The 24,395-nt window shown below is 55.7% G+C and overlaps 5 protein-coding genes across 11 annotated transcripts; 4 read left to right on the top strand and 1 right to left on the bottom strand.

The window, feature by feature from the left end:
• The first annotated feature begins 379 nt into the window (after positions 1–379).
• GPSM3 (G protein signaling modulator 3) lies at positions 380–1,982 on the top strand. Its single transcript, XM_007193896.3, has 4 exons — positions 380–517; positions 725–833; positions 1,045–1,244; positions 1,490–1,982. Exons 1-4 carry the CDS (start codon positions 476–478, stop codon positions 1,625–1,627), a joined length of 489 nt encoding a protein of 162 aa, XP_007193958.2. The 5' UTR covers positions 380–475; the 3' UTR covers positions 1,628–1,982.
• Positions 1,983–3,147: 1,165 nt separating this feature from the next.
• PBX2 (PBX homeobox 2) lies at positions 3,148–7,358 on the top strand. The gene is made up of 9 exons (XM_007193897.2): positions 3,148–3,391; positions 4,425–4,498; positions 4,738–4,985; positions 5,085–5,275; positions 5,464–5,599; positions 5,719–5,872; positions 6,258–6,346; positions 6,469–6,555; positions 6,678–7,358. The coding sequence occupies exons 1-9, from the start codon at positions 3,171–3,173 to the stop codon at positions 6,768–6,770; spliced, it is 1,293 nt and encodes a 430-aa protein (XP_007193959.1). The 5' UTR covers positions 3,148–3,170; the 3' UTR covers positions 6,771–7,358.
• A 1,504-nt stretch (positions 7,359–8,862) lies between these two features.
• AGER (advanced glycosylation end-product specific receptor) lies at positions 8,863–11,857 on the top strand. Of its 3 annotated transcripts, none has more exons than XM_007193911.2 (11): positions 8,863–8,972; positions 9,157–9,263; positions 9,405–9,597; positions 9,774–9,838; positions 9,957–10,044; positions 10,140–10,373; positions 10,466–10,596; positions 10,785–10,926; positions 11,202–11,228; positions 11,345–11,471; positions 11,594–11,857. In XM_007193911.2, exons 1-11 carry the CDS (start codon positions 8,921–8,923, stop codon positions 11,691–11,693), a joined length of 1,266 nt encoding a protein of 421 aa, XP_007193973.1. In that variant the 5' UTR covers positions 8,863–8,920; the 3' UTR covers positions 11,694–11,857. The 3 variants fall into 3 exon arrangements, with proteins under 3 accessions (XP_007193973.1, XP_007193974.1, XP_007193975.1); XM_007193912.2 differs by having other exon boundaries at positions 8,866–8,972; positions 10,140–10,322; XM_007193913.3 differs by lacking the exons at positions 8,863–8,972; positions 9,405–9,597 and having other exon boundaries at positions 9,173–9,263.
• A 171-nt stretch (positions 11,858–12,028) lies between these two features.
• On the bottom strand, positions 12,029–14,441 carry RNF5 (ring finger protein 5). The gene is made up of 6 exons (XM_007193910.3): positions 14,254–14,441; positions 13,273–13,291; positions 13,064–13,176; positions 12,903–12,957; positions 12,709–12,826; positions 12,029–12,602 (listed from the first exon to the last, which is right to left on the bottom strand). The coding sequence occupies exons 1-6, from the start codon at positions 14,391–14,393 to the stop codon at positions 12,505–12,507; spliced, it is 543 nt and encodes a 180-aa protein (XP_007193972.1). The 5' UTR covers positions 14,394–14,441; the 3' UTR covers positions 12,029–12,504.
• Positions 14,442–14,733: 292 nt separating this feature from the next.
• Positions 14,734–24,304, top strand: AGPAT1 (1-acylglycerol-3-phosphate O-acyltransferase 1). 5 transcript variants are annotated; one of them, XM_007193909.3, is made up of 7 exons: positions 14,734–14,904; positions 21,070–21,266; positions 21,492–21,625; positions 21,941–22,116; positions 22,270–22,365; positions 22,490–22,562; positions 23,076–24,304. In XM_007193909.3, the coding sequence occupies exons 2-7, from the start codon at positions 21,079–21,081 to the stop codon at positions 23,258–23,260; spliced, it is 852 nt and encodes a 283-aa protein (XP_007193971.1). In that variant the 5' UTR covers positions 14,734–14,904; positions 21,070–21,078; the 3' UTR covers positions 23,261–24,304. The 5 variants fall into 5 exon arrangements, with proteins under 5 accessions (XP_007193971.1, XP_007193968.1, XP_007193970.1 ...); XM_007193906.3 differs by lacking the exon at positions 14,734–14,904 and adding an exon at positions 15,132–15,366; XM_007193908.3 differs by lacking the exon at positions 14,734–14,904 and adding an exon at positions 15,564–15,722.
• The last annotated feature ends 91 nt before the right edge of the window (positions 24,305–24,395 follow it).

The raw sequence follows: 24,395 nt of genomic DNA on the forward strand, positions 1-24,395 counted from the left end.
GGTACCTGGGGTAAGGAGTGGGGGTGTGGGGGGGATTCTGAGGAGTGAAACCACTTCCTCTGTAGCTAGTTCCTGTGTTGACAGAACTGAAGGAGAGGAGGTGGGTGGAGGGAACAGAGCAGGGGGTTAGGGGGCTCCTGAGGCTCTGGAGATGAGAAAGCCAAAAGTCCTTCCCCCTCTGAACCCCCAACCCTACTGCAGCTGGAGGAGTTCTTCCAGTCTCTGTGCTCCCCTGGGGCGAGAGAGGTCAAGCAAGCAGTTGGGTGGGAAAAGAGAACTGGAGGAAGTTGACAGGGATGGGCGGGGCCCGGGGGGGTTGCTGACCAGGAACCCAGCTTCCTGCTCAGTACCCAGGCATCCAGCCCCCGGCTCACCCCCACCCCTTTCAGCCCCTACTCCCCTCAGGAACTCAGGGTTCCGGCCCTCCTCCCAAATCCCAGCTACCCCTCCCCCATCGGTTTCTCCCCTCCAGGGGATGGAGGCTGAGAGACCCCAGGAAGAAGAGGATGGTGAGCAGGTGAGCTCGGCACCGGGTTGGGGAGGCTGGCATTGGGAGAGAGGGAGGTGAGAGGACCTGAGGCAGAGACTGAGTAATGGTGGACTCAAGGGACTTGGACAGGCTTGGGCACAGAGGCAGGAACAGAGACGCAGAGAGAGGAAATGGGCTGCTGGCCTAGCCCTCTGCCCACCCCACCCCCACTTGACTGGAACGGATGTCTCTCAGCATCAGGGCCCCCATCAGGATGAGCATGGCTGGCCCCCTGTGAACACCAGCAATCGGCCTTGGCGATCTGCTCCTCCGTCCCCTCCTCCTCCAGGGTCCCGCCACACAGGTACCCCCACCCACCCAAGGAGCTCCCTGACCCTGGTGCCCACATCCTTCCTGATCCCATGACCAAGGCTCAATCCATCATGGGCTCTCTCCCCACCTCCTCCGGACTCCCCATCACACCCCCTTAGCTCTGACGCCCCCATACACACACACCCACCACTGCTGTCTGCCAAATTCTCTGGGTCTCTGAGCCCTCCCCCTCCTCTCCCCAGCCCTGGGGCCCCGCTCGGCCTCCCTGCTCTCCCTGCAGACTGAGCTCCTTCTGGACCTGGTGGCTGAGGCCCAGTCCCGCCGCCTAGAAGAGCAGAGGGCCACCTTCCATCCCCCCCAGAACCGTCCAAGCCTAGGCCGAGCCCTGCCCCGGCCTCTTGAGGACAGAGAACAGCTCTACAGCACCATCCTCAGTCACCAGGTGAGACACCCATCCCCTCCCCTCCAGGAGGCAAGACCCAGGCTTCTTGGTCTCTTGGCCCCTGTTCTCTTTGGGGGTCCTACCCCTCCTTCTCCCCAGGCATCTGCCCCACTGCCCCGCCAGGTCCTACTCCCCCTACCCCCATCACAGGTGTCCTATATGCCCCTCACACCAGCCCTGGCTCCTTTCAAGCCCTGCTCCTCTTAGAACCTCACCAACAACTTCCCCTCCCTCCACTCCTCCAGAGCCAGCGGATGGAAGCCCAGCGGTCAGAGCCTCCCTTACCCCCAGGGGGACAGGAGCTCCTGGAGTTGCTGCTGAGAGTTCAGGGTGGGGGTCGAATGGAGGAGCAAAGGTCCCAGCCCCCCACACACACCTGCTGAGACTTGAGCCCCACCAGCCCCTCTGCACTCCTGGGGCTCAAAAGCTGGGCAGCCCACTGCATGCCCTCAACCCTGCCAGGCAGGGGCACCAGAGACTGGAAGACCCAGCAGAAATCTCAATATTCATCCACCTTTCCTGGGAACTGGAGCGGGTGAAAGTCCTCAAACCCTGGGAATAGTCAAGGTAGGATGGACATTCAACTCCCTCCATGACCAAGTATGTAGGAGCTTGAGGCCATGAGAGGATCCCAGCCACAGTGGGACACCTCACCCTCTCCTCTGATCTCAGGGAGTGGCTGGGAGTCTTGGTCCTGAACTGTGGGGACACCCCCAGTAGTCAAGCCACCAGGCAGGATCTGAGGGGCTCATTTCCCAGAGGAAAGGCAAATCTCCCAAGGTTTTCACCTGAGAGGCAGTTCCACCCTCCTTCTCAGTAAGAAGAAAGGAAGAGAGGGCACAGCAAAGACATAAAGACTGTTCTCCCACCTCCATCACCGGCACACCCAGCCCCTGGACTGAGGGGCCTACAGGCTGTGAATGGACATTTAGCCCTGCCCACCCTACCTTCCCACTGCTGTTCTGAGCTGTCTGATGTTTGGTTATATGAATAAATGTAATTCCCCTCTGGACTGAAGACTGGTGTCTCGGGTGGCGGGGTGGAGGGTAGGAGAGTGAGGCCGGAGGCCACCACTCTCCCCAGTCTGGCCAGAGGCCAGCTTCCCTCCCTGGCTGGTTAATTACTGGCTCATTAAGCAGCGGCTGGAGACCTCCCTAATTATCTCCCCCAGCCCCCCTCTCCTGGTTTTAATTAAGTAGAACAGGGAGGGGAGTCATTAGGATAAGAAATATGAACTAAGCTGTCTGTGAACCCAGGCATTCCAGCGGCCAGAGTCCTCATCAGCTAGATCCCGGATTCAGAACCCAGGTGCAAGACCCCCCAGCCTCCAACACGCCCCCCGCTTCAAGGCCACAGGAGTCCAGACCCTGGGACCTTCCCTTATTTTCCCCACGGGCTAGTCTCCTCCCCTCGTCCCCTCTCCCCTCCTCCACTCGTCTCCGTTCCTCCGTTTCTGTGTGTCTCTCTCCGCCCCCAGCTCCTCCCTGTTCCTCCTCTCTTCTCCCCTCCTCTTCCTCCCCGGCTCCCCTCCCCCAGCCTCCCTCCCTCGCTCCCCCCCTCCTCTCTCCTCCCTCCTCCCTCTCTCTCACACACACCCCCGCTTGGGCCTCCTCTCGCTCTCTCTCCCTCTCTCTCTCTCCCTCTCTCTCTCCCTCTCTCTCTCTCTCTCTCTCTCTCTCTCTCTCTCTCTCTCCGGCTCCATTTTCTCCGCCGCCGGGGGCCGGGGTCTCCTGTGGGGGGCCCAGACGGTACCCCAGGTGTCCCTTCAGGGCCGGGGTGAACCCCCGGGAGAGCCGGGAGCGGGGGAGACGGGCGGGGGTTGGGGCGGAGGGAGCAGCGGCCCCAGCGAGTTTGGGGGGGAAGTAACCAGGCGCGGGGGGGGGGAGGGGCGGAGCAGGGAGGGGGCCTCAGGGCCCCCCCCCAACTATGGACGAGCGGCTGCTGGGGCCGCCCCCTCCCGGCGGGGGCCGGGGGGGCCTTGGATTGGTGGGTGGGGAGCCTGGGGGCCCTGGCGAACCTCCCGGTGGTGGAGACCCCGGTGGGGGTAGCGGGGGGGTCCCGGGAGGCCGAGGGAAGCAAGACATCGGGGACATTCTGCAGCAGATAATGACCATCACCGACCAGAGCCTGGACGAGGCCCAGGCCAAGTGAGTGCCCCCAACCCGGTCCCCACACAGACCCAGCAGAAGCCCCATTCACAAACTCTGAATCTTCTGGGAGCCCCCCAACTCCAGGACCCTCCCCAGGATACTACAGCTCTTCTCTCCTCTCCTTACTCCCGGGAGCCCCAAGATAAGTGATCCCTCTCAAACCTTCCTTCACCCCCAGTCCCTGAAACCTTCAAAAAGGGGAACGCTAGGTGGTCTTACTCCCCCCCAGGTGGTCTCACTCCCCCCCAGTCTCTCACTGACCCCCGCCCACACACACACACACACACACACACACACACACACACACACACATACGCCCCTGGAACATCTTTCCATCTCCAGAGCCCTCTTCTGGCTCCCAGACTAAGAAACAGCTATGCTGTCTTCTCCCCTAACTCTCCAGCCCACCCTCATCCTAGGGGCCTCCACACCCCTTCCCCGGGCTGCGACCCTTTCTCTCCATGCATGGCCCAGCCTCCAAGGGTCCTCACTCACCCTCTGCCCCTGCTCAGCTGACACTAGGAGCATCAGAGCCTCCCAGCCTGCTCAGTCCCAGGACCCTTCACACACCTCTATACTGAACTCCCCACTTAAGCTCAGCACCCCTAACCCCCTCTGGCACCTCAAACTCTGACTCTTCTCCCCAGCCTCCTTCTGTCTTCCGCTGAAATTTACCTAGTCACTCTCATTTCTGCAGCCATTCCCCAAATCCCCTCTGTACCCTTCTAGACCATCTCCCACAGCCTCCACCCGGCCACGGTGCCTTTAGCCTACTGCACCTTCCCTCCTCCGTCCAGCCAGAGCCAAGCAGCTTCCCCACGTCTCCACACTCTGGGAGCTGAGCTCTTCCCAAGAACCCCCCAACTCCATTCGGCCTCCAATCCTGCTTTCCCCCGCCACACATTTACCCACCACCTCCCTTATTCCCAGGCTGCCCTCTCTTACCCTCATGGGTGTGTCGTTTTGTGGTTGTCTTTCCCACTCCCCCATTTCTGTAGCCTCTCAATTTTTCTCTCCCATTCCTCCCAAGGAAACACGCCCTAAACTGCCACCGAATGAAGCCTGCTCTCTTTAGCGTCCTGTGTGAAATCAAGGAGAAAACCGGTACGTGGGTCCCCCCCTTCTGATTCCTCAACTCTGGGGACAGAACCCTGTTCACTACAGAACTGGGGCTACGAGTTTGACAACTTGGGGCCCTGAGGGAAGTGTGGGTCAGGAAGATTGCTAAGGGGGGCCTGGGAGGGAACCCAGGCCTGGAGACTTGGGTCTCCAGGAGGCACCAGGAGGGCTGAGAGCTGGGTGTGGGGTCCCGGGGTCCCTAAGTCCACTTGCCTGCACGCTAGGCCTCAGCATTCGAAGCTCCCAAGAGGAGGAGCCTGTGGACCCGCAGCTGATGCGCTTGGACAACATGCTTCTGGCAGAGGGTGTGGCTGGGCCTGAGAAAGGGGGCGGCTCAGCGGCAGCAGCTGCGGCCGCCGCAGCCTCCGGAGGCGGCGTGTCCCCCGACAACTCCATCGAACACTCGGACTATCGCAGCAAACTTGCCCAGATCCGCCACATTTACCACTCGGAGCTGGAGAAGTATGAGCAGGTGAGGAGAGGAAGCTGGAGCGGGTGGAGGGAGAGGCCCTTCGGGGGAATCCCAAGGCCAGGGGGCTCCTCCTCACCAGGCCACGGGCCCCCACTGCAGGCGTGTAACGAGTTCACAACCCACGTCATGAACCTGCTGAGGGAGCAGAGCCGCACGCGGCCCGTGGCCCCCAAGGAGATGGAGCGCATGGTGAGCATCATCCACCGGAAGTTCAGCGCCATCCAGATGCAGCTCAAGCAGAGCACCTGCGAGGCCGTCATGATCCTGCGTTCCCGCTTCCTGGATGCCAGGTGGGGCCCAGGGCCCCAGGCCAGCCCCCAGCACCCAGCTCCTTCACGTTCTTCTCCAAGCCTCTGGGCCACCAGGTTGCGCAGCACCGCACTGTACTCCGTGACAGCGGCGCTCTCTGGAGTTAATCAGCGTGGTGGCCCTGCCGGGACACCCACATCCTCCTCACCACCCCCTCTCTCCTCTGTAGACGGAAACGCCGTAACTTCAGCAAACAGGCCACTGAGGTCCTGAATGAGTATTTCTACTCCCACCTGAGTAACCCATATCCTAGTGAGGAGGCCAAGGAGGAGCTCGCCAAGAAGTGTGGAATCACTGTCTCTCAGGTACTGGGGAGGCATGGGCAGGAGTTTTGGGGGCACAGCGCTCTCCCATCCTGTTGACTAAGGTGTTTACAGAGGGGCAGGTTCCCACCTGACCCTCCTTTCTGCCCCACACCCCACAGGTCTCCAACTGGTTTGGCAACAAGCGGATTCGCTATAAGAAAAATATTGGAAAGTTCCAAGAGGAGGCAAACATCTACGCCGTCAAGACCGCTGTGTCAGTCACCCAGGGAGGCCACAGCCGCACCAGCTCCCCGACACCCCCTTCCTCCGCAGGTGGATCCCGCTGCCACCCTGGCTGGCTGTTCTGCACGCTTCCTGCTTTTGTTCCAGCTTCCTATCTAGGCAGGATCATAGCAGAGAGGGGGCCTTCTGGGGTGAGAGGGACCAAGCTGAGATGGGGTGGGAATATCAGGGGACAGAGGCCACCCTAGTGAAGTTACTTCTGCCTTTCTTCCAGCAAGTGGCCAGGGGAGGCTCAGGAACAAACTGCTCCTTCTGAGTGTTGCAATGTTGTTTGGTGGAGAATTTGCATATGGTGGCCCACCCCCAGAGAGCTAGTTCAGGGGGCTTTTTGAAAACTGAGAGCTGTAGTGAGTCTCCCGTCTGCCATCACAGGCTCTGTTACACTCTTCCCTAATTCCCCCTCTGCTCCCCCAAGGCTCTGGCGGCTCTTTCAATCTCTCAGGATCCGGTGACATGTTTCTGGGGATGCCCGGGCTCAACGGAGATTCCTACTCTGCCTCCCAGGTCAGGTGGTCCATCTCGCCTTGAGTAGGGCTTTCCCAAACTCAGTTTCCCTACTTTAGGATATGAGACTTTTTTTCTTTTGAGGCTTCTCACTGTGTCCTATCCTCCTTTGTTGCCTGCAGGTGGAATCACTCCGACACTCGATGGGGCCAGGGGGCTACGGGGATAACCTCGGGGGAGGCCAGATGTATAGCCCTCGTGAAATGAGGGTGAGTACGTGAAGCCCCTCTCTCCACCTCTCACCAGGATGGGAGGGCCTTTTCCCTGGCAGCGCTGTCCCCTGTGCTGGGTTTCCTAAAGCCCTACCCCAACTGTCTGCCTCTTTTTCCAGGCAAACGGTGGCTGGCAGGAGGCTGTGACCCCATCCTCAGTGACATCCCCGACAGAGGGACCAGGGAGCGTTCATTCTGACACTTCCAACTGATCTCGCCCCTCAGGGCCACAGGGGTTAGGGGCTCACAAGGCACCTCTTGAAGAGGACGCAGGCATCCAGAGGACAAAACCCAGACAAAGGAGAAGCACAAGATAGAGAAGGGCAAACGGAGTCAATCCCCTCCCTGGCCAGACTCTCTCAGTGCTGGGGGTGCTGACTACATGGCAGGGAAGATGGGGCCCCTTAAGGGGAAAGTGGGGTCTGTCTCCCCCCTTTTTCCTTTTTTCATTCTTTCTTTTTCTCCCCCTTTTTCTCTCACATAGAAACACACGCACCCAGAATCCTGTTTTTCAGATCTTTCCTCTCCTCCTCTCTCATACACGCACGTACAACTATTCTGTTTCTCTCTCTCTCTCTCTCTCTCTCGGCTCCCCAACTCTCCTTCCCTCACCCCACTTATCTGCTCTGGGATCTGTGGAGATGCCAGCCCTGCCCAGCCAGAGATGCCAAAAATGGGGACATGACTTCTGGACAGAGGACGTGGGCCATGCCCCCTGTGCCTCCCCACCCCCTGCCCCTCCAGACGGCTTTATTACCTCATACGCAGCTCATCTTAAACCAATAGAATCACTCGGTGGACGGGAGTGTCTGACTCAGATATCTACCTCGGAGGGAGTTTCTGCTACTTTAGGGAATTGTTGACTGGGCTTTGGGGTTGAACTTTTTTTTTAAAGGAAAGAAAAATTAACCCTGGGATCCATCTGTATTTTTTTTAATTTTTATTTCGGGGATTTTTGGTGGTGGTGGTGGTTCTTAATTTTTAATTTAGTTTGGGGAAGTAGATGTTTTTATAAATATGTTGAATTTTTTTTCCATTTCTTGCTTTCCCACATTAAGGGTGATAGCCAAAGGGGTCATGATAAGAGAAAGGGGAACAAATAGAACTGGTGAAGAGCCTGCCTGGCTCCACTCCTGTTCGTCAGGAAGTACATTTAGCAGGGCACCAAGCCTGCCCCCCTGAAATCACTTAGGTGTCCTCCTTTGCTTCCAAAGTCACTGAGGTGTTCTTTGCTTGTGCAGGCAGCTTTCTGCTGCATTTGGTGTGGAAGCAGTCAGGGCTTGCTCTGCCAGCCTGTTCCCCACCACCCTTGGGCAGGGCTAGACTCGGTAATTTTGAGCAAATGTCACCTTCCCCTGTGAGTGACACGTCTAAAATCTTTCTTTTAAACCACTATTTGCAGATTGGACGGGGAAGAATGGGGAGGGGGTTATGGCCAAATATGTTAAATATGGGTTGGGGTGTTTGTGTATGTATCTCCCTCAGTTTCCCCAGAAACGAGGTATCTTTTTTTTTTTTTTTTTTTCTCAGTCCAAAATCGAGAGGGTGGGGAGAGAGAGGAGGGAGGCTGCAAAAAGCCAGGTATGAGGGAAGGTAAAATCACCACTGTCCCACCCTCGGCCCTGAACCCTACTATCTGAACCCCTCAAATATCCTCAGGATTTCACAAGACTGTCAGTAGGGAACCCCTCCCGTCAAAGATCCAGGCAGGACTGGGGGGCAGGTTGGGAGTGTGATGGGTGGGGGCGGGAGGCATGGGCCGGGGGCAGTTCTCTCCTCACTTGTAAACTTGTAGTTTCACAGAAAAAAACAAAAAACAAAAAACGCAGTTTTAAATAAAGAAATTTCTTTTTTCCCTGGGTTTAGTTGAGAATTCTTTTCAAAAACATGAGAACTTTTTTTCTCTCATAAAGCCCCAAACGGGTTCCCCCCGCCCCGCCCCGAGTTCCCCAGCCTTGCCCTCACCACCCAGGCCCCAGGTTTCACCTCCGCCTCCTCTCCATGGGAAACAGCCAGACCTGAACCCTGTTGCCTAGCAACCTCACCTAGTCGTCCAGTAGCCCTGGGTGGTCTGGTGCAATAGGTTGGGGGTCCTGAGGGGATAAGAGACCCTAGGAGATGAGCTCCCCACCCCCATGGATGTGGCTGTACCCAGAGGCTGGCAGTGCCCAGGGGTGGGGTGACAGCTGTTTCTCCCAGTACCTGAAGGACTCTTGTCCGAGAGAGGCATGAATTCCTAGCATTCCCTGTGACGGGACAAGACGGGGGAGATGGGGGCAGGGGAGAGGGTACAAGCCCCACCTAGGGTGGTGGCCACAGCAGCAAGGGGCAGACAGAGCCAGGAGCCTGGGAAGGAAGCAGGATGGCAGCAGGGGCAGCAGCTGGAGCCTGGGTGCTGGTCCTCAGTCTGTGGGGTGAGCCCTGCCCCACCCCCAACACCAATCCTCCCCGCAGAAAGCACTCTGGCCCTGTCCCCGAAACTCCCCACAACTTCCCAGGAACCTGGGTACTGCTTTTCAATCTCCCTCATCCACCCTGTTCTAGTTTTATTAGCTCCCATCTCCCTTCCTGCCCCTCCATTGTGGTGCTATCTCCCAGGGGCAGTAGTAGGGGATCAAAACATCACAGCCAGGATCGGGAAGCCACTGGTGCTGAACTGTAAGGGGGCCCCCAAGAAACCACCCCAGCAGCTGGAATGGAAACTGGTAAGTGGGGCTCCTGTCTCCCCACTTCCGGAGAGACCAGTGACGATTCGCATCCCCTCCTCCCCACCTCCCTACCTCCCTACCTCATCAGCCCTTTCCCAAAGGGCTTGCACTGTTGAGGCCCCTCTCCTCTGTCCCCAGAACACAGGCCGGACAGAAGCTTGGAAGGTCCTATCTCCCCAGGGAGGCCCCTGGGATAGCGTGGCTCGTGTCCTCCCCAACGGCTCCCTCCTCCTGCCGGCTGTTGGGATCCAGGATGAGGGGACTTTCCGGTGCCGGGCAATGAGCCGGAAGGGAAAGGAGACCAAGTCCAACTACCGAGTCCGAGTCTATCGTAAGGGTTCCAGGGCCTTGTTCACAGCCCACCTCTCATCTAAGGAAAAGCCTTCTACCCCAGCCCTTGACTCCTGGGCCCTGGCATGTGAGAACTTGACTTCAGCTGCCCCCATTCCCACAGCTGGGGTGTATCTTCAAAGCTGCAGCCTCTGATTGGAATTTTTCCTCCTTCAGAGATTCCTGGGAAGCCAGAAATTGTTGATCCTGCCTCTGAACTCATGGCTGGTGTCCCCGATAAGGTAGGAGAAGAAAAGGCGAGATGTGGAAAGGGATCCTGAGAATGGGAGGGGAGTGTAGCTATGTGTATGTGTATGGATTCTCTTATTTTCAAAGATGATGAGGTCACTTTTTCCCCAGGTGGGGATATGTGTGTCCAAGGGGGGCTACCCTGCAGGGACTCTTAGCTGGCACTTGGATGGGAAAACCCTAATACCTGATGGCAAAGGTGAGTCCCAGCGTCTCCCCTCCTGGCTGCCTTCTTTCTGATCGCTCTCCCATACCCACCCTGGAATGTCTTGCCTTGTCCTCCCGCCACCATAGGAGTGTCTGTGAAGGAAGAGACCAAGAGACACCCTGAGACAGGGCTTTTCACACTCCGTTCGGAGCTGATGGTGACCCCAGCCCGGGGAGGAGCTCCCCACCCCACCTTCTCCTGTAGCTTCAGCCCTGGCCTTCCCCAGCGCCGAGCCCTGCACACGGCCCCCATCCAGCTCAGGGTCTGGGGTGAGCGCAGAACTGGGGAGGGCCCCAACTTGGGTGAGCACCTGTCAGAAGGTATGACCCTCAGGAAGGAGAGGGTTAAGCCCATGGCCACGGGGACCATAGACAGGTATAACCCTAAACCTCATGCCCCTCCCCACCCCCAGAGCCTGCGCCACTGGAGGAAGTCCTGTTGATGGTGGAGCCAGAAGGTGGAGCAGTAGCTCCTGGTGGTACCGTGACCTTGACCTGTGAAGCCCCTGCCCAGCCTCCTCCTCAAATCCACTGGATCAAGGATGTGAGTGACCTGGAGAGGGGGCTGGCAGGTAGCGAGATATGTCATTGGCAACTAGGAGGGCAGGGGGTTCATGGAGAGCGAGGCAGGCAAGGAGGTACAAGGGTACCTGATGATGTGGAGGCAAAGCCAGCAGTATGGGATGTGTTGGCAGGGGTTTTAATAGTCTCCTGTCCCCTTTTCCCCACCAGGGCATGCCCCTGCCCCTTCCCCCCAGCTCCGTGCTGCTCCTCCCTGAGGTAGGGCCTGAGGACCAGGGAACCTACAGTTGTGTGGCCACCCACCCCAGCCATGGGCCCCAGGAGAGCCATGCTGTCAGCGTCAGCATTATCGGTGAGGAGACCTCTCCCCAAATCCCAGGGACCCTGGGGGCGGCTGAGGGACAGTGCAGGCTCCAGTTCCCTACCCCACGCTAACACTGTCCCCGAGAGCCACCCCACGCTTCCCTCCGGGCAGCCACGCCCAGGCCTTCTCTGCCCCACACAGCCCAGGAGAACAGCCCCGCTTGTCCCCTCTCCCCTCTAAACTGAAGAAAGGGAGAGGCTCCGCCGGGGCTCCCACTAGCCTTCTCCCAAACTGAAGCCTTCCCTTCTGATTTTGTTTTCCAGAAACAGGCGAGGAGGGGCTGACTGCAGGTGAGGGGTTGGATAAAGTCAGAGAGAAGCAGACAGACCTCAGCATGACTGAGGGGATGGTCAACAAGAAAGGAACTGTGAGGGCTGTGCCCTCAATTCTCCCCATCTCCCTACAGGCTCTGTGGAAGGGCCGGAGCTGGGAACTCTAGCCCTGGCCCTGGGGATCCTGGGAGGCCTGGGGACAGCCGCCCTGCTCATTGGGGTCATCATGTGGCAAAGGCGGCAACGCAGAGGAGAGGAGAGGTGAGTGGAGGAAGCCAGACACCTCAGACTAAGGGCTTCCAGGCAGCAAGGAGGGGTGTGGGGGGAGAAATGACAGAGTGCTGGGAACCATGTGCAGAATTCTCCCCAATCCTCCTCCCCAGGAAGGACCCAGAAAACCAGGAGGAGGAAGAGGAGGAGCGCACAGAGCTGAATCAGCCCGAGGAGCCTGAGGCGGCAGAAAGCAGTGCGGGAGGGCCTTGAGAAGCCCACAGCCGGACCCCATCCATCAGCTCCCTTTTTTTTCCCACCCTCTTTTCTGGCCCCAGACCAATTCTCCCCTGTATAATCTCTACCCCACCTCCCCAAACTTTCTTCCACAACCAGAGCCTCTCACAAACAGTGATGAGTAAACACCTGACACATTTGCTCTTGTGTATGTGTGATGCCCTCACCCCCTGCACCCTCGAGAGCCCTGAAGGAGACGGTCTCACCCCCATGCTTCGCCACACCACACCAACATCTACTGAAGTTGGAGAGAAATGCTCCTGTCTTGGAAAGAAGGAGGGATGGACAAAGGTGGGCAGAGTTCCCGTGAATACATCTCACCTTGTTTATTGAATTTGTAATAAAGGAGGTAGTGAGGGAAAGGAAGCACTTAAGAGTCAGGACCCACATTAGACACCGGGGAGAGAAAAATTAAATTAAATCAACAAGGGGAATATGGGGGAGAGTCAGAGGGAGCCTTGCCCACCTTTCAACATCAAATCAAGAAATGTGGGGGAAAGCAAAGGATCAGGAGAGAGGGGAGACAGACCTTGTCTTCAGTCCGTCCTCCTCTCCCAGAGCTGGGAGTTACGATGCTACTGAGCGAACAGTTCAGAGCAAAGGTTCTCCCATTCTATGCACAGGTGTCACTCCTCCTCCCCACACCCTCCTGGAAAGTGGCCAGGGTTGGCCTTAGCCAACAAAAATGGAGGGCTTACAGGGGAGGGTCCGGGAGTAAGGAAGGGTCAGCGGGGACCCCCAATACTGATTTTCCTCTGGCTGGAGGTGGGCAGGAAGGAGACACAGCTCAAATACTGAGCAGCCAGAAAAAGAAGAAGATGGCGAGAAACAGGAAGAGGGAATCCTGCCAGCTGGAGGCCGGGTGACCCTGTCCCAGATCCACACCTGTGGAAGAGAGGAAAGCTGTGGAAGAAGTATCCACTCGTAGGCTAGAAGCGGGTCTGAGGAGATTCAGAGGGCTCGCTGGTAGTAGCTGAGGGAAGGCTCTTACCTGTACCCCGACGGAATGGCTCGTGGGTATTGAAGACGGTGGTGAAAAAGCCAAAGGGAAAAGCACCAACACCAAATGAGAAGTGAAAGCCCCCAGTATCACCAAATGGCTGGAATCCCTAGGGAGGTGAAGAAAGTCAGTGGGGAACGGGGCAAGTCTTTGGCAAGGAAGGAATACAATCAGACAAGACTCACCCCTCTGCTCTCAGGAGCGGGTCGCTGGCCCTGGGGGCGGGGTGGGGTTTTCAATCTGAGGAAGAGAGGGACTATCAGCAGGAAGTAGTCCCTCCTCTTCCATACCCCACTCCCCAAGCAGAACCTTCCACCTTCCCTCAGCACCACCTCCCCTCTCTCACCTGGGATCCCGGGGCTTCTGGCTCCCTCGCCCGTAAAGGGGGACAACCTTTTCTCTGCTGATCCCAGCTTTACACACTGGGCACTCTTGCCGCTCTGGCCGTGCCTCCAGCCACTGGGGGAAAAAAATGTAGTGGTTTCCAGTACACAGAAGGGTCTTCCAGCTCCTCAGACCTCCCCATCTCCCTCTTCATCTCCTCTGCGTACGCACCTGATGGAGACAGGGCCAACTGGAAGGGGAACGAGAAAGGTCAAACCAGTTACACAAAAGAGAGACACAGACCCAACCTCAGAGTCCCATCTTACCCCTCTTACCAGGTGTTACCTGCTGTTTCTTTTCATATTTTCCACAACCCCTACCATACTAGCCAACTTGGCCTTGCTGCTTCTCTGATCCTCCAATACCTAAAGCTACATCCATCCTCAACATGCTCAACCCTCTCCCCTCTCCTCTCCCCCAGCAAGCAAACACACACACACACACACACACAAATCCTCACCCCTCCCTTCTCTGCCTTGCGACTTAATTTCCAGTCCTGTTCAACCACCCATTTCCAGGTCTCCTCTTTCAGCCCCAGCCCTATCCTTGCCCCCATCACTCCCAGACCAAACCCCCTTTACCAGCACCTTCTCCCGCTACTCCTTTTCCTCTCTCCTATGCCCAACAAAGTCCCTATTTCCACAACTCCTTAACCTTTGGGGGCTGCCCCTCCACAGTGCCCTTGTCCCCAAGTTTCTCATACCACCCTTTGCCATATCTCACCTGCATGTGATCCCACCTTCCCTAGATCTCCCCCTACTCAACTGATGCGTGCCTCCCCTAACCTTTGAGTCTAATCCGATCCTACCTGTACAGCTAAGACCCCCTCCCTTCCCTGGGGTAAGGTGGCTCGCGTCTCGCCTGCACAGATGTGCAGTGCCCACCCCCTGCGTCCCACTTCCTCTTAACGCACCTCTTAACACAACTAGGTTGGCTCCTAGTTGCTATGACTTTCCTTTCCACAGTTCTCCTCTGTACAGACGTGACCCTCTCGCCCACACATACCCCAAAACACGTAAGAACCCCCCTCAGGCCTCACCTATGAGAATGTGCCCTCCGATTATTTGTATGACTGTATGGTCCCCCCCGCCCCCAGCCTCCCCAGTATAAATCTGAGCCCCACTCCTTTTCGCACCCCTCTCATATTCTCACCAGTACAGGTGGCCACACACACTGACCACAGCTTCTCGAGCAGTCTCCAGACATATATTACATTCGAAGGTCGCGCCCGCCCCGCCCCGCTCGCGGTTTGGCCCTTCAGGGCCCCCGTCCTCCTCCTCCGCTGCTGCCATGGCCGGTACTGTTTCGCCCCCCGCGTGCCCCTTAATCCCCCGAAACACACATACAGACGCCGCAACAAACGAGAAACCGCCTCCTGCCCACGATCTTTCGGCAGGCTTCAAGGTTTTCTAATCACTATTGGTCTCAGTGCCTGCCAATCATACAGAATCGTAATAAAGGACTGGTCCAAAGGGCGGGGGAGGAAAGAGGTTTACGCGGTCCCGCCCTTGCACAATGACTATTGGCTAATACAGTCACAGTCAGTTTGCAGTGCCATGGGATTGGTAAATATTCCATACGTCCTGTCGCCCCGGCTAGGGAGGGCTTTATTCGTCTGAGTAGCTGCCAGTCATAACCAAAGGCCAGAAGCAATTGGCTCAAGACTACTTAGACCTCGCCCACTACAAGCCCCTGTCTTTCTTTTACTTCCTCTTTCAGAGAACGTCCGGATTCCTTTGGACTTTGGAGCGTACAGCTCCGAAGCAACTAATTGGCTAGAACTCGACGGAAAATGCAGGCGAGGTAAAGCGCGCGTGCGCAGTAGGCGGAGGGAAGGGGTGGGCCAATCCTATGAGAGTTGAGCTTTCTCTGGTCCCACCCCTTCACCTCTATACTGTCGCCATGGTGACTGCTCTACAATTGGCGGGGTTTGGGGTTCAAAGGCCTTGTCTCGGCCTCATCCGGGTCCTCCGACTGCGGTCTCTCTCGACTGATTGGGCCGTTTTTTTCGCCCCTGATTGGCCGAGGTCGGAAAAGACGGCGAAGAGCTCGGAAAAGAGGACAAACGCTAGGGTCGCAGGGTTCAAAATGGCTCCAGCCTCCTTCGGTGACGTAAAGAGCAGAACTTGGGTCCACGCCTCCCTCTTAGTGAAGAAGGGAGCAGAACTGGGATTAGCCCGACGTTTGGATGGTGCGAACATCGATCTGCGGCGCTGGTGTTAACCCATCTCCCTCGGCTGGACGACTCAGCCCGCTCCTCTTTAGGTGATTTACAGAGCAGAAATGAAGTAAAGGCCCATCCCCTTTTTAATGTGACACAGAGTAGAACAGAGTTGCCCTAGACACCGTTTTAAACCTTAAAGAGCAGAAAAGGTCTAGCTCCACCCCTTTGTGAGAGGGTGAAGAGGCAAGACCCACCCCCTTTTAGGCGACCCGCGGCGGAAAGGGGTTAGGCCCGCCCCTTCCTTCTTGTACTGTGCTCCGCAGAACTGGGGTCTTCCTCCTGGGCTGGACCCCTGGGACTTAGTTAGGCAAGCTGCTTCAGAGTTTGGGCCTTTCGTACGAGTTTGGGCCTTTTCTACAGTCAGTGGCCCTCACTGTGGCTCAAGGAGCAGAACTAGGTAACAGTCCTCCCATTACCAGTGTTCTTTACATCTTGTTCCTCAGGGCATGTAAACTCTTTCAGGGCAAAGGTGTCTAGTGGGGGTGGAGGCCAGACACAAGCTGAGGGTTCTTCAACAACATCCTGGTAAAAGTTCCTACGTGACTCAGTGAGGGATGGTGAGAAGTTAGGAGCTGCCTACGGCAGGGGAGGTTAGTGTTCGGGAAGCGTGTAGAGGTTTAGGGAAAAACCTTATTGAGAGGCAGAAGTGGAGACCAAGAAGGGAGGAGTGATGGAATGATCCTGATAAGGGGATGATGGGAGTATGGGGGAGAGGGCAGCAGGGGCTGAAGAGAGAGCTAGGTACATACTACAAAATTAAGGAGGCATGCTTATCCCAGAGGAATCAGCATTCTTCCTCACTTATTTTTTCAAGAAAGCAACCCTAATGCCCAGTTTCCATTGGAAGAAGAGTACATTTTTTCTATGTTGAGGAGAGGGGTAGTCTCAGCTTGGGTGAGTAAGGAGACTGATAGGAAGGAAGGAACTAGAAAAGAAAAGGTACTGAGGTTAAAGTACATCACAGAAGGAAAAGGGCAGGGAGAGGGCCTGAGAGTGTCCCTTCTCTCCAAAGACCAGGAAGGGGGAGGGTGGGGGAGGTCAGTGGAGGAGGGAGCTGGACTGCTGGGAGATAGTGGCAGGGACAAAGGGCAGAAACCAGACAAGAGGGCTGGAGGGTGAGGTGGGGTGAGATGGAGTCCTGGAGAGAAAAAGAAGAGAGGTGAAGAACTCAGAGCTTCGCATATAGTAGGTGCTTGATAAATATTTGGACTTGAATGGGGGAACAGGAAGAGGGAGATGGAAAAGGGTTGGAGTTGGAGGGAATAAGCAGCAGATGTGGGAGTTAAGGAGAAGAAAAGAAACAAGTTGACAATAAGAGGAGAGCTGATGGAGAATGCGAAGGAACGGGCCAAGGAAGGAATACAGCACCAAGGGACACGCAAGCCATGTGTGCTGAAAGGAAGTTGGAGAAAAGAAGATGCAACTGGAGCCAGAAAAGGCCAGAGAGACCGAGACGGAGCCCAGCTGAGCTCTCGTGGGGTGGAGCTAGCAAGAGGAGACTGAAAGATGTGGGGAGGAGATGCCTGGGTCCCCGGGAGGCGATTGGAAAAACAGGGCGCCCATCACCGCCCCCTACTTCCTGGCCAGCCCCGGAAACCAGCGGGCGTGGGGAGGGGTGTCGGGGGATAGCGGCAGTAGCAGCCCCAGCCCTCAGAGAGACGGCAGGGAGGGAGGGAGGGTGCTGGGGGGACAACCCCCCACCATTCCTACCGCTATGGGCCCAGCCTCCCACTCTCACCTCCCCTCCATCGGCCGGGGCTAGGACACCCCCAAATCCTGTCGCCCCCTTGGCACCGACACCCCGACTGAGGCAGAGACACAGCCACCCGCCACCACCGCTGCCGCAGCCTGGCTGGGGAGGGGGCCAGCCCCCCAGACCCCCCACCCCACTGAGGTGGGGGCAGGAAACGGATGGGAGGAGGGGGGAGGAAGGGGCTAAAAGGGATGTGGAGGAGGGGATGGGGGAAGAAAGATTGGGTCTGGGAGGGCGGGCTGGGGAGAGGTTTGGTGGGAAAAGGATACGGGCCGACTTGGGAGAGGGTTGCTGGGGAAAGGAGAGGGGGCCTGAGAGGGAAGAAGGATGGAAGAGATACGAGGGAGGAGAGATGGAGACCCTGTGAACTTGAGATGAGGGTGTGGACAGGGAATCTTGGAGAGGAAAGCCCCAACACCTTCCCCAGTTTCTTTTCTTGCCCTTTGGCCCCACGTGACCCTTGGGGGGTAGTGGCAGGCAGAAGGCAGTTTAGTGCCCTCCTTTCCCCGGCAGAATTTGCTTCCTAGGGATGCCGTGAGACACCTGTTTCTCTCAAGGCACAGGACCTCTTGTTTCTCAGTGGCCTTCCATGCTGTGTTCGACCCTTACTGACATACAGATGCCTTGTGAGGGGCCATGTTTTCTACATTGAGTGGGTGTGCCTTTGATGTGTTTAATGGCTTGTGTTCGGCTAGTTTGTCCTGTGCTCTCCACGGGTTGTGGAGAAATGATGTGTTATCTTCCATCAGAATTGCCTGTTCTCATATGTCCGTGTCTCATGGCCAGTCTTGACGTGTTCACGTGTGTGTTCTCATCTGTTGCATCTGTTATGTGGTTTCACGTTTCTTGCACATCTTATGTTTGCATGTTTACTTTAGCATGTAGAGATCACACCTTATTTTGTTTGGGCTCACAGGTTATGTGCATAGTCCCACCATATGCAGTCATCTTCGTGTGTGGGATCTCGTGGCTTAGCTGACTAGCACACACTCATGTTGTGATCGGATTGGCCTGTTTACTGCATGTGTTTTCCCAGTCCCAATTCACACCGCACACGTGTGCCCCTTCGCATGATGTGCTGATGTGACACGTCCACAGCTTGTGTGCTTCTGGTTACATACACTATTTATTTCATAATTTTATTGCCAATATATTTTGTGAGCCGTATGCTCATTAACTCACTTGGCACTCCATTGTGCTTATAAATCCTCGGACATCCCTGCTCTGGAGAGAGTCACTTAATGTCACATATTAGAGAAAAAGATAACTGGGCCTCCATGTCCCTAAAGAACCATCCCCATATGCCTTACCTTGCTGACCCCGCTGGCCTGTGTCTCTTCACACATGTTACATCCGGTGCCTGTGAACAGTCTGTCCATGGAGCTCAGTGCATAGCACAGCGTCACCTCTGCCACGTACATTATCTGTCCCTGCTCTTTGCACTGTTGGCATGTATTTGATGACAGCGGCATCTTTCCCCTGTGGCGTGTTAATCCCCTTTCTGTATGTTTCTCTTGAGTGCAAGATGGTATGTGCCATCTTGTCTAGATTGCTGTCACTCTGCCTTCACCGTGACCCTGTATTGTGTGTGTGTATCCAGAGTAGGTTACTGTTAGTCCTGGTGTGTTCATTGCTTTTTTGGTGGCTTTTCTTTTCATAGTTAATAGTCCTCAAGAGGGTAGCTCTCTGATTGGTGTTCAGAACTGTTGTCTCGTTAATTACGGCTATGTGGGTATGTACACAGCCTTATAATCTGTTCAGCAAATGTTTATTGAGCATCTTCTCTGCTTCCTTCCATCCTGGGCATTGGGAATAAGACAATCCCTGTCCTCAAGCTGCTTACACATTAGGGAGGGAAACAAAGATAACCTCAAGCGGTTACACCCTGTCTAGTGTCAAGATGGGTGGTTCTCAAACTTACGTGCACATCAGACTCACCTGGATGGCTTGTTTAAAATAGTATACAGATTCATGGGGCCAATGGCCAAAATTTCTGATTCAATAGTCTGGGGTGAGGTCCAAGAATTTATTTTTCTGCACTTGGAGAATCAGTGATCAAGGTAAAAGTGTAATGAAAACACAGGCCTGGAGGGGTTCAGGAAGACCTCCAAAAAGTGACACTGAACTGTATCAGGCAAGTGAAGAGGCAGAAGAACATTCCAGCCAAAGGGAACAGCATGTTCATGGCACAGAAGCGTGAAAGATAATGGTGTGTCTGAGGAACTGAAGTAAATCAATTTGACTAGAGCGAAAAGGCTTTTGTAGGGATGTGGCCAAAGGTGTAAGCAGAAGTCAACTTGTCAAGAAGGGCCTTTGGGCAAGAGAGATGCTCACATTTGTGTCACAGAAACATCTGTGGTTGCCATGTGGAAGGTGGATTGAAGGGGAAGAGTTAAGAGCCCGTTGCAAATAGTCCAGGGGAGAAACGCTTGTTCCAACTTGCGGGGGCAGTAGGATGAAGCAACTCAGAAAGCCTATTGTCCTAGAGCTGGCAGAGTCCCATTTCCTCTATCACCTGTTACCTTCACCCTTGGCAATGGACTTACCTTGGAGCACAGCCCTTCTGTCATTGGAAGGGAGTGCCTTTGGCCTTAATACGAGTAACAGATATTTGCCTGAACACCGTTTTTGTGAATTGTGACCCTGCCGCAAACCGTGGGGCAGAGTGGAGGAAGGAGGAAGAGCCTAAAAAGCAGATTCCGCATGCCTGTGCCTCTTCCTCCCGAGCTCTTTCCTCTCCCAGGGCAGGTGGTGTAATGACCCTTTTACTCTCTGCCCTCCTTTTTTCGCTTGGTGAAGCCTTACACGCTGCATGCCTGACCACATTGCCTGCAGTGTTGCTGGGAGGGAGGGAAGTGGGTGGTCGGATTTGTTTGCCAGTTTGTGGAAGCAGGATTAATAGATATAGGTATGTCCATGGGTTTATCTGGGAACAGGGAGCCTGCCTGGGTGGAGAGGGGTTTTACTGGGTATGAATTTACCATCCTTTACCGGTCATGGGTGTGATTGTAAATTTGTGTATGTGTGTGAACAGGTCAGTCTTTGTATGACTGTGTGTGTCTGAGTTTGTGTTAGTGACAGAGCCTTTATTCTTGCCAGTCAGCCCCTGGAGAATGTCTGTGAGTGTTTTGTCATTTCCACTGTATCTGCTGCGTGCTATGTGTGCACTTGTGTGTATATATACAGGCAGCAGCATAACCAAGTGGTTAGGAGCACAAGCTGCTTGGCTTTAAGCTAGGAAGTGCCTCTTAGGAGTCATATCACCTCAAGTAAGTTTTTTAACCTTTCTGGGCCTATCTCCTTTAAAACGTAAATTGTGTGTTTCATATTTAAGGACTTAACATAGTATATAGACCAGCCCTGTCCAACAGAACTATCATGCAAGCCACATATGTAATTTTAAATTTTCTGGTAGCTACATAAAAAAGGTAAAAGTAGCACGGTAAAATTAATTTTAGTGTATTGAACCCAGTATATCCAAAAGGTTATAATTTCACAAAGTAATCAATATAAAAGATTATTAATGGGATATTTTACATTCTGTTTTTCATTCAAAGTCTTTGAAATCTGATGTGTATTTTATATCTCTAAGCACCCCTCAATGCAGACTAGGCCACATTTCAGGTGCTCAGTTGCCATATGTGGCTGGTGGCTACCATATTGGACAGCAGAGGGATAGACCATTGTAAGATCCTTACCAGCTACAAGCGTTAGCTATTATTAATGTCCTGTTGTTGTCATGTGTCTGTGAGTCGTGGATGTCCATATCTTGTGTCTCATGTCTGAATGTATCTGGATCCTTCAGGGAGAGGGGTGGGAGAGCAGTCCTGAGCTCCCATCCCCACCGCCCCCATCCTCGAGAGGCTTTCTGGACAGGTTTTAATGGGAGCCCTGGCCCCCAGAGCCCCCCCAAACCCTGCCTTCTGCACCTTGCCCGCCCCGTCCCCCATCCAGGAACCAGGCCCACTGCCCTTCGCCCTGTCCCCTGCAGGTGACCAGAATGGAGCTGTGGCCAGGGCTGTGGACTCTCCTGCTGCTGCTCGCCCTCCTGCTGCCCACTCTGTGGTTCTGCAGCCCCAGTGCCAAGTACTTCTTCAAGATGGCCTTCTACAATGGCTGGATTCTCTTCCTGGCTGTGCTCGCCATCCCTGTGTGTGCCGTGCGAGGACGCAACGTCGAGAACATGAAGTGAGGGGCAAGGGGTTTTGGGTGTTGAGGGAACCTTAGGGTCAGAAGCAAGCAGTGGATGGGGAGGGCACTGAGTGTGCAGGAGACACTGAGCAAGCCCAGGGACAAGGAGGCGGAGAAGACTGCAAAGATGCCCAGGAAGACGGGCGGGGGAGGGGGGCTGAGGCCTGCAGGTGGACGTCAGCAGGTCCCGCTGGAACCCCTTGCCATGTGGAACCTCCACAGGATCTTGCGTCTGATGCTGCTCCACATCAAATACCTGTACGGGATCCGAGTGGAGGTACGAGGGGCTCACCACTTCCCTCCTTCACAGCCCTACGTGGTCGTCTCCAACCACCAGAGCTCCCTCGACCTGCTTGGTGAGCTGCCTCCCCTAGCCACGCCCATCCTCCTGCAGCCCTCCCTGGGATCGCCTCCCCTAGAGGTCCTCCACCCTCCCTCATCTGGGGCGTTGTCCCCTTGCTCCCTCTGCAGGCCTCTTTCCCTGGGGTAGAGCTGCCCTCATAAGCAAGATAATACACCTTTAGTCACCTTCTCTTACTTTCGGGGGCTTCCCCCACCCCTCACCTCCAGGTCTGCCTCTTCCTTTAGCTCTAGTCCCTGGGTGATGACCCGGGTGAGGTGGGCTGCTTCCTGTGACACTGATCCTCACCCCGCCCCCACCTCTGCCCTAGGGATGATGGAGGTACTGCCAGGCCGCTGTGTGCCCATTGCCAAGCGCGAGCTACTGTGGGCCGGCTCTGCCGGGCTGGCCTGCTGGCTGGCGGGAGTCATCTTCATTGACCGGAAGCGCACTGGGGATGCCATCAGTGTCATGTCTGAGGTCGCCCAGACCCTGATCACACAGGATGTGAGTCACCCTGGGGAAATGGGGGTTATGGAGTAGAATAGTTGTAAATGAACTGATGTGCAGGGCCACCAGGCCTCGGAAGTCCCATTACAGCATCACAGCCATTCTCTGATCCCTCCATATGTGTGTCTTCCTTGACTCTTTCTTTCCCAGGTACGGGTCTGGGTTTTTCCTGAGGGCACGAGAAACCACAACGGCTCCATGCTGCCCTTCAAACGTGGCGCCTTCCACCTCGCAGTTCAGGCCCAGGTGATTACTCCTTGCCGTCTACTACTGACCCTCAAGCCCCCACCATCCCTTCCTCTCTTGGCAGAGGCTGGTCCTTGGGACCTCAGAAGGGAGCCGTGGGCTGACCGCTTTTCGTTTCCCTCAGGTTCCCATCGTTCCTATAGTCATGTCCTCCTATCAAGACTTCTACTGCAAGAAGGAGCGCCGCTTCACTTCAGGTGAGGGCTCTGTGCAGATCTGGGGTTGGGGGGTGGCCAGAAGGGCCATGGGAGAGGCTAGAGGGACATCGCCATGGGGCAGGAGCTTCAGTCAGCGTCAGCACTGAGATGTCCACAGGATCATCTGATGTGACCCCACATCAGCCAGTAAGTATTTATTATTTATTAAGCACCCCCTATACCCTGCTAGATGGGTAACATTTGGTCCCTCCAAGAGAGGCCATTACTGTCTAGCCGGAAAGATAAAGCCTGTGTGTGCAGTTACAGCATTCGGCGGTAAACACTAAGCCCCAGACAGTGGGGCTGGCAGGGTGCTGAGGTGTCTGGACTGGGGCTGGGGAAGGCTTTGTGTGGGAGGGCCGCAGAGAACAGGTGGCAGCTGGTAAGCTGAGGGGGAGTTGTCCAGGGCAGAGAACTGAAAGGTTGAGGAGGGGAGTAAGTATCAGGAGAGCTCAGAAACCTGTGGGCAGACTCCCAGTAGACAGGCCATGATGGTGCTCACCCCTCTCCCAGGGCGATGTCAGGTACGGGTGCTGCCCCCAGTGCCCACAGAAGGGCTGACACCAGATGACGTCCCAGCTCTGGCCGACACAGTCCGACACTCCATGCTCACCGTTTTCCGGGAAATCTCCACTGATGGCAGGGGTGGTGGTGACTATCTGAAGAAGCCTGGAAGGGTGGGCGAGGCCCAGCTCTGAGCTCCCTTCCCATCTACCCCCCACCGTCTCCACACCTACCAGCCCAGTGGGCCTGAAGCTGGGCCAAGCCCTCTTCCTCATTTCCCCTCTCCCCACTTGTTCTCTTCTTTGGAATCTTCAACTTCTGAAGTGAATGTGGTTACAGCACCGCTCCCTGCCCCCTTCCCAGCACCACCCCCCAACAGACTCTTGCCTAGGTGCAACCTCCACCCTGAACCCCACCTTCTGTGCCATCCTGTCTGTGGGACAGTTGCCTCCCCCTCATCTTCAGTGGTTCAGCCTACACAAGGGTAGGAACACTCCATTCTGTCCCCAGTGGACCCTCTTCCTTTGTGGTCTTCTCTACCTCTCCACCCCACATTGGCCAGTGGATTCATCCATTCTGTGGAACAATTTCTCACTCCCATGTCCACGGATTCAGTGGACTCATCCATTTGTGAGGGCGACTCCTCACGCTGTGGCTGGAAGCTGATGCCTGGAATACTTCTCCCAGGCTCATCCTGGAAACATTCCTCAGCACCTTCTCCCTCCTTCCCGTGGAGCCTCCTGTCAGTGGGGGCTGGACTCTGTCACTCAGAGGTCTCATCCCTGCCCTCGTCCAAGTGCCCAGGGTTGAGCACACACTTGGATGCCACATTTCTGCCTCCCCTCATCCCCTGGGTATAGTTGTTCAGTGGTCCTGGCCCCACCAAGCCCCCTACAGCCCTGCTGTACCATTCTAACCAGACACAAGGAGAAGAGGCAGACATCAGGTGCTGCACTCACTTCACCCTGGGGAGTTGGGGAAAGGAACTGAACCCTGGCTGGAGGGGATGGGAGGGCTTTTAATTTATTTCTCTTTCTTTTGAGGCTTCCCCTCTCTGAGCCAGTTTTCATTTCCTCCCTGTGGCATTAGCCACTCCCTGCCTCCCACCCCAGATCTGTGCTCACAACCACAGAGGTGGGCTGGGAGCAAAAGGAGAGGGTGGGACCCAGTTTTGCGTGGTTGATTTTTATTAATTATCTGGATAACAGCAAGAAACCGAGAATAAAGCTTGAGAGAGATCTGGGCACTTTCTGGCTGCGTTTGTTAAGGAGTTAAAAAAGCAGTTCTCATTCCAGGCCTCTGCCCCAGCCGGAAGACTCAGGGGCAGGC

This window comes from Balaenoptera acutorostrata, chromosome 10, assembly GCF_949987535.1.
Source record: "Balaenoptera acutorostrata chromosome 10, mBalAcu1.1, whole genome shotgun sequence".
Taxonomy (NCBI): Eukaryota; Metazoa; Chordata; class Mammalia; order Artiodactyla; family Balaenopteridae; genus Balaenoptera; species Balaenoptera acutorostrata.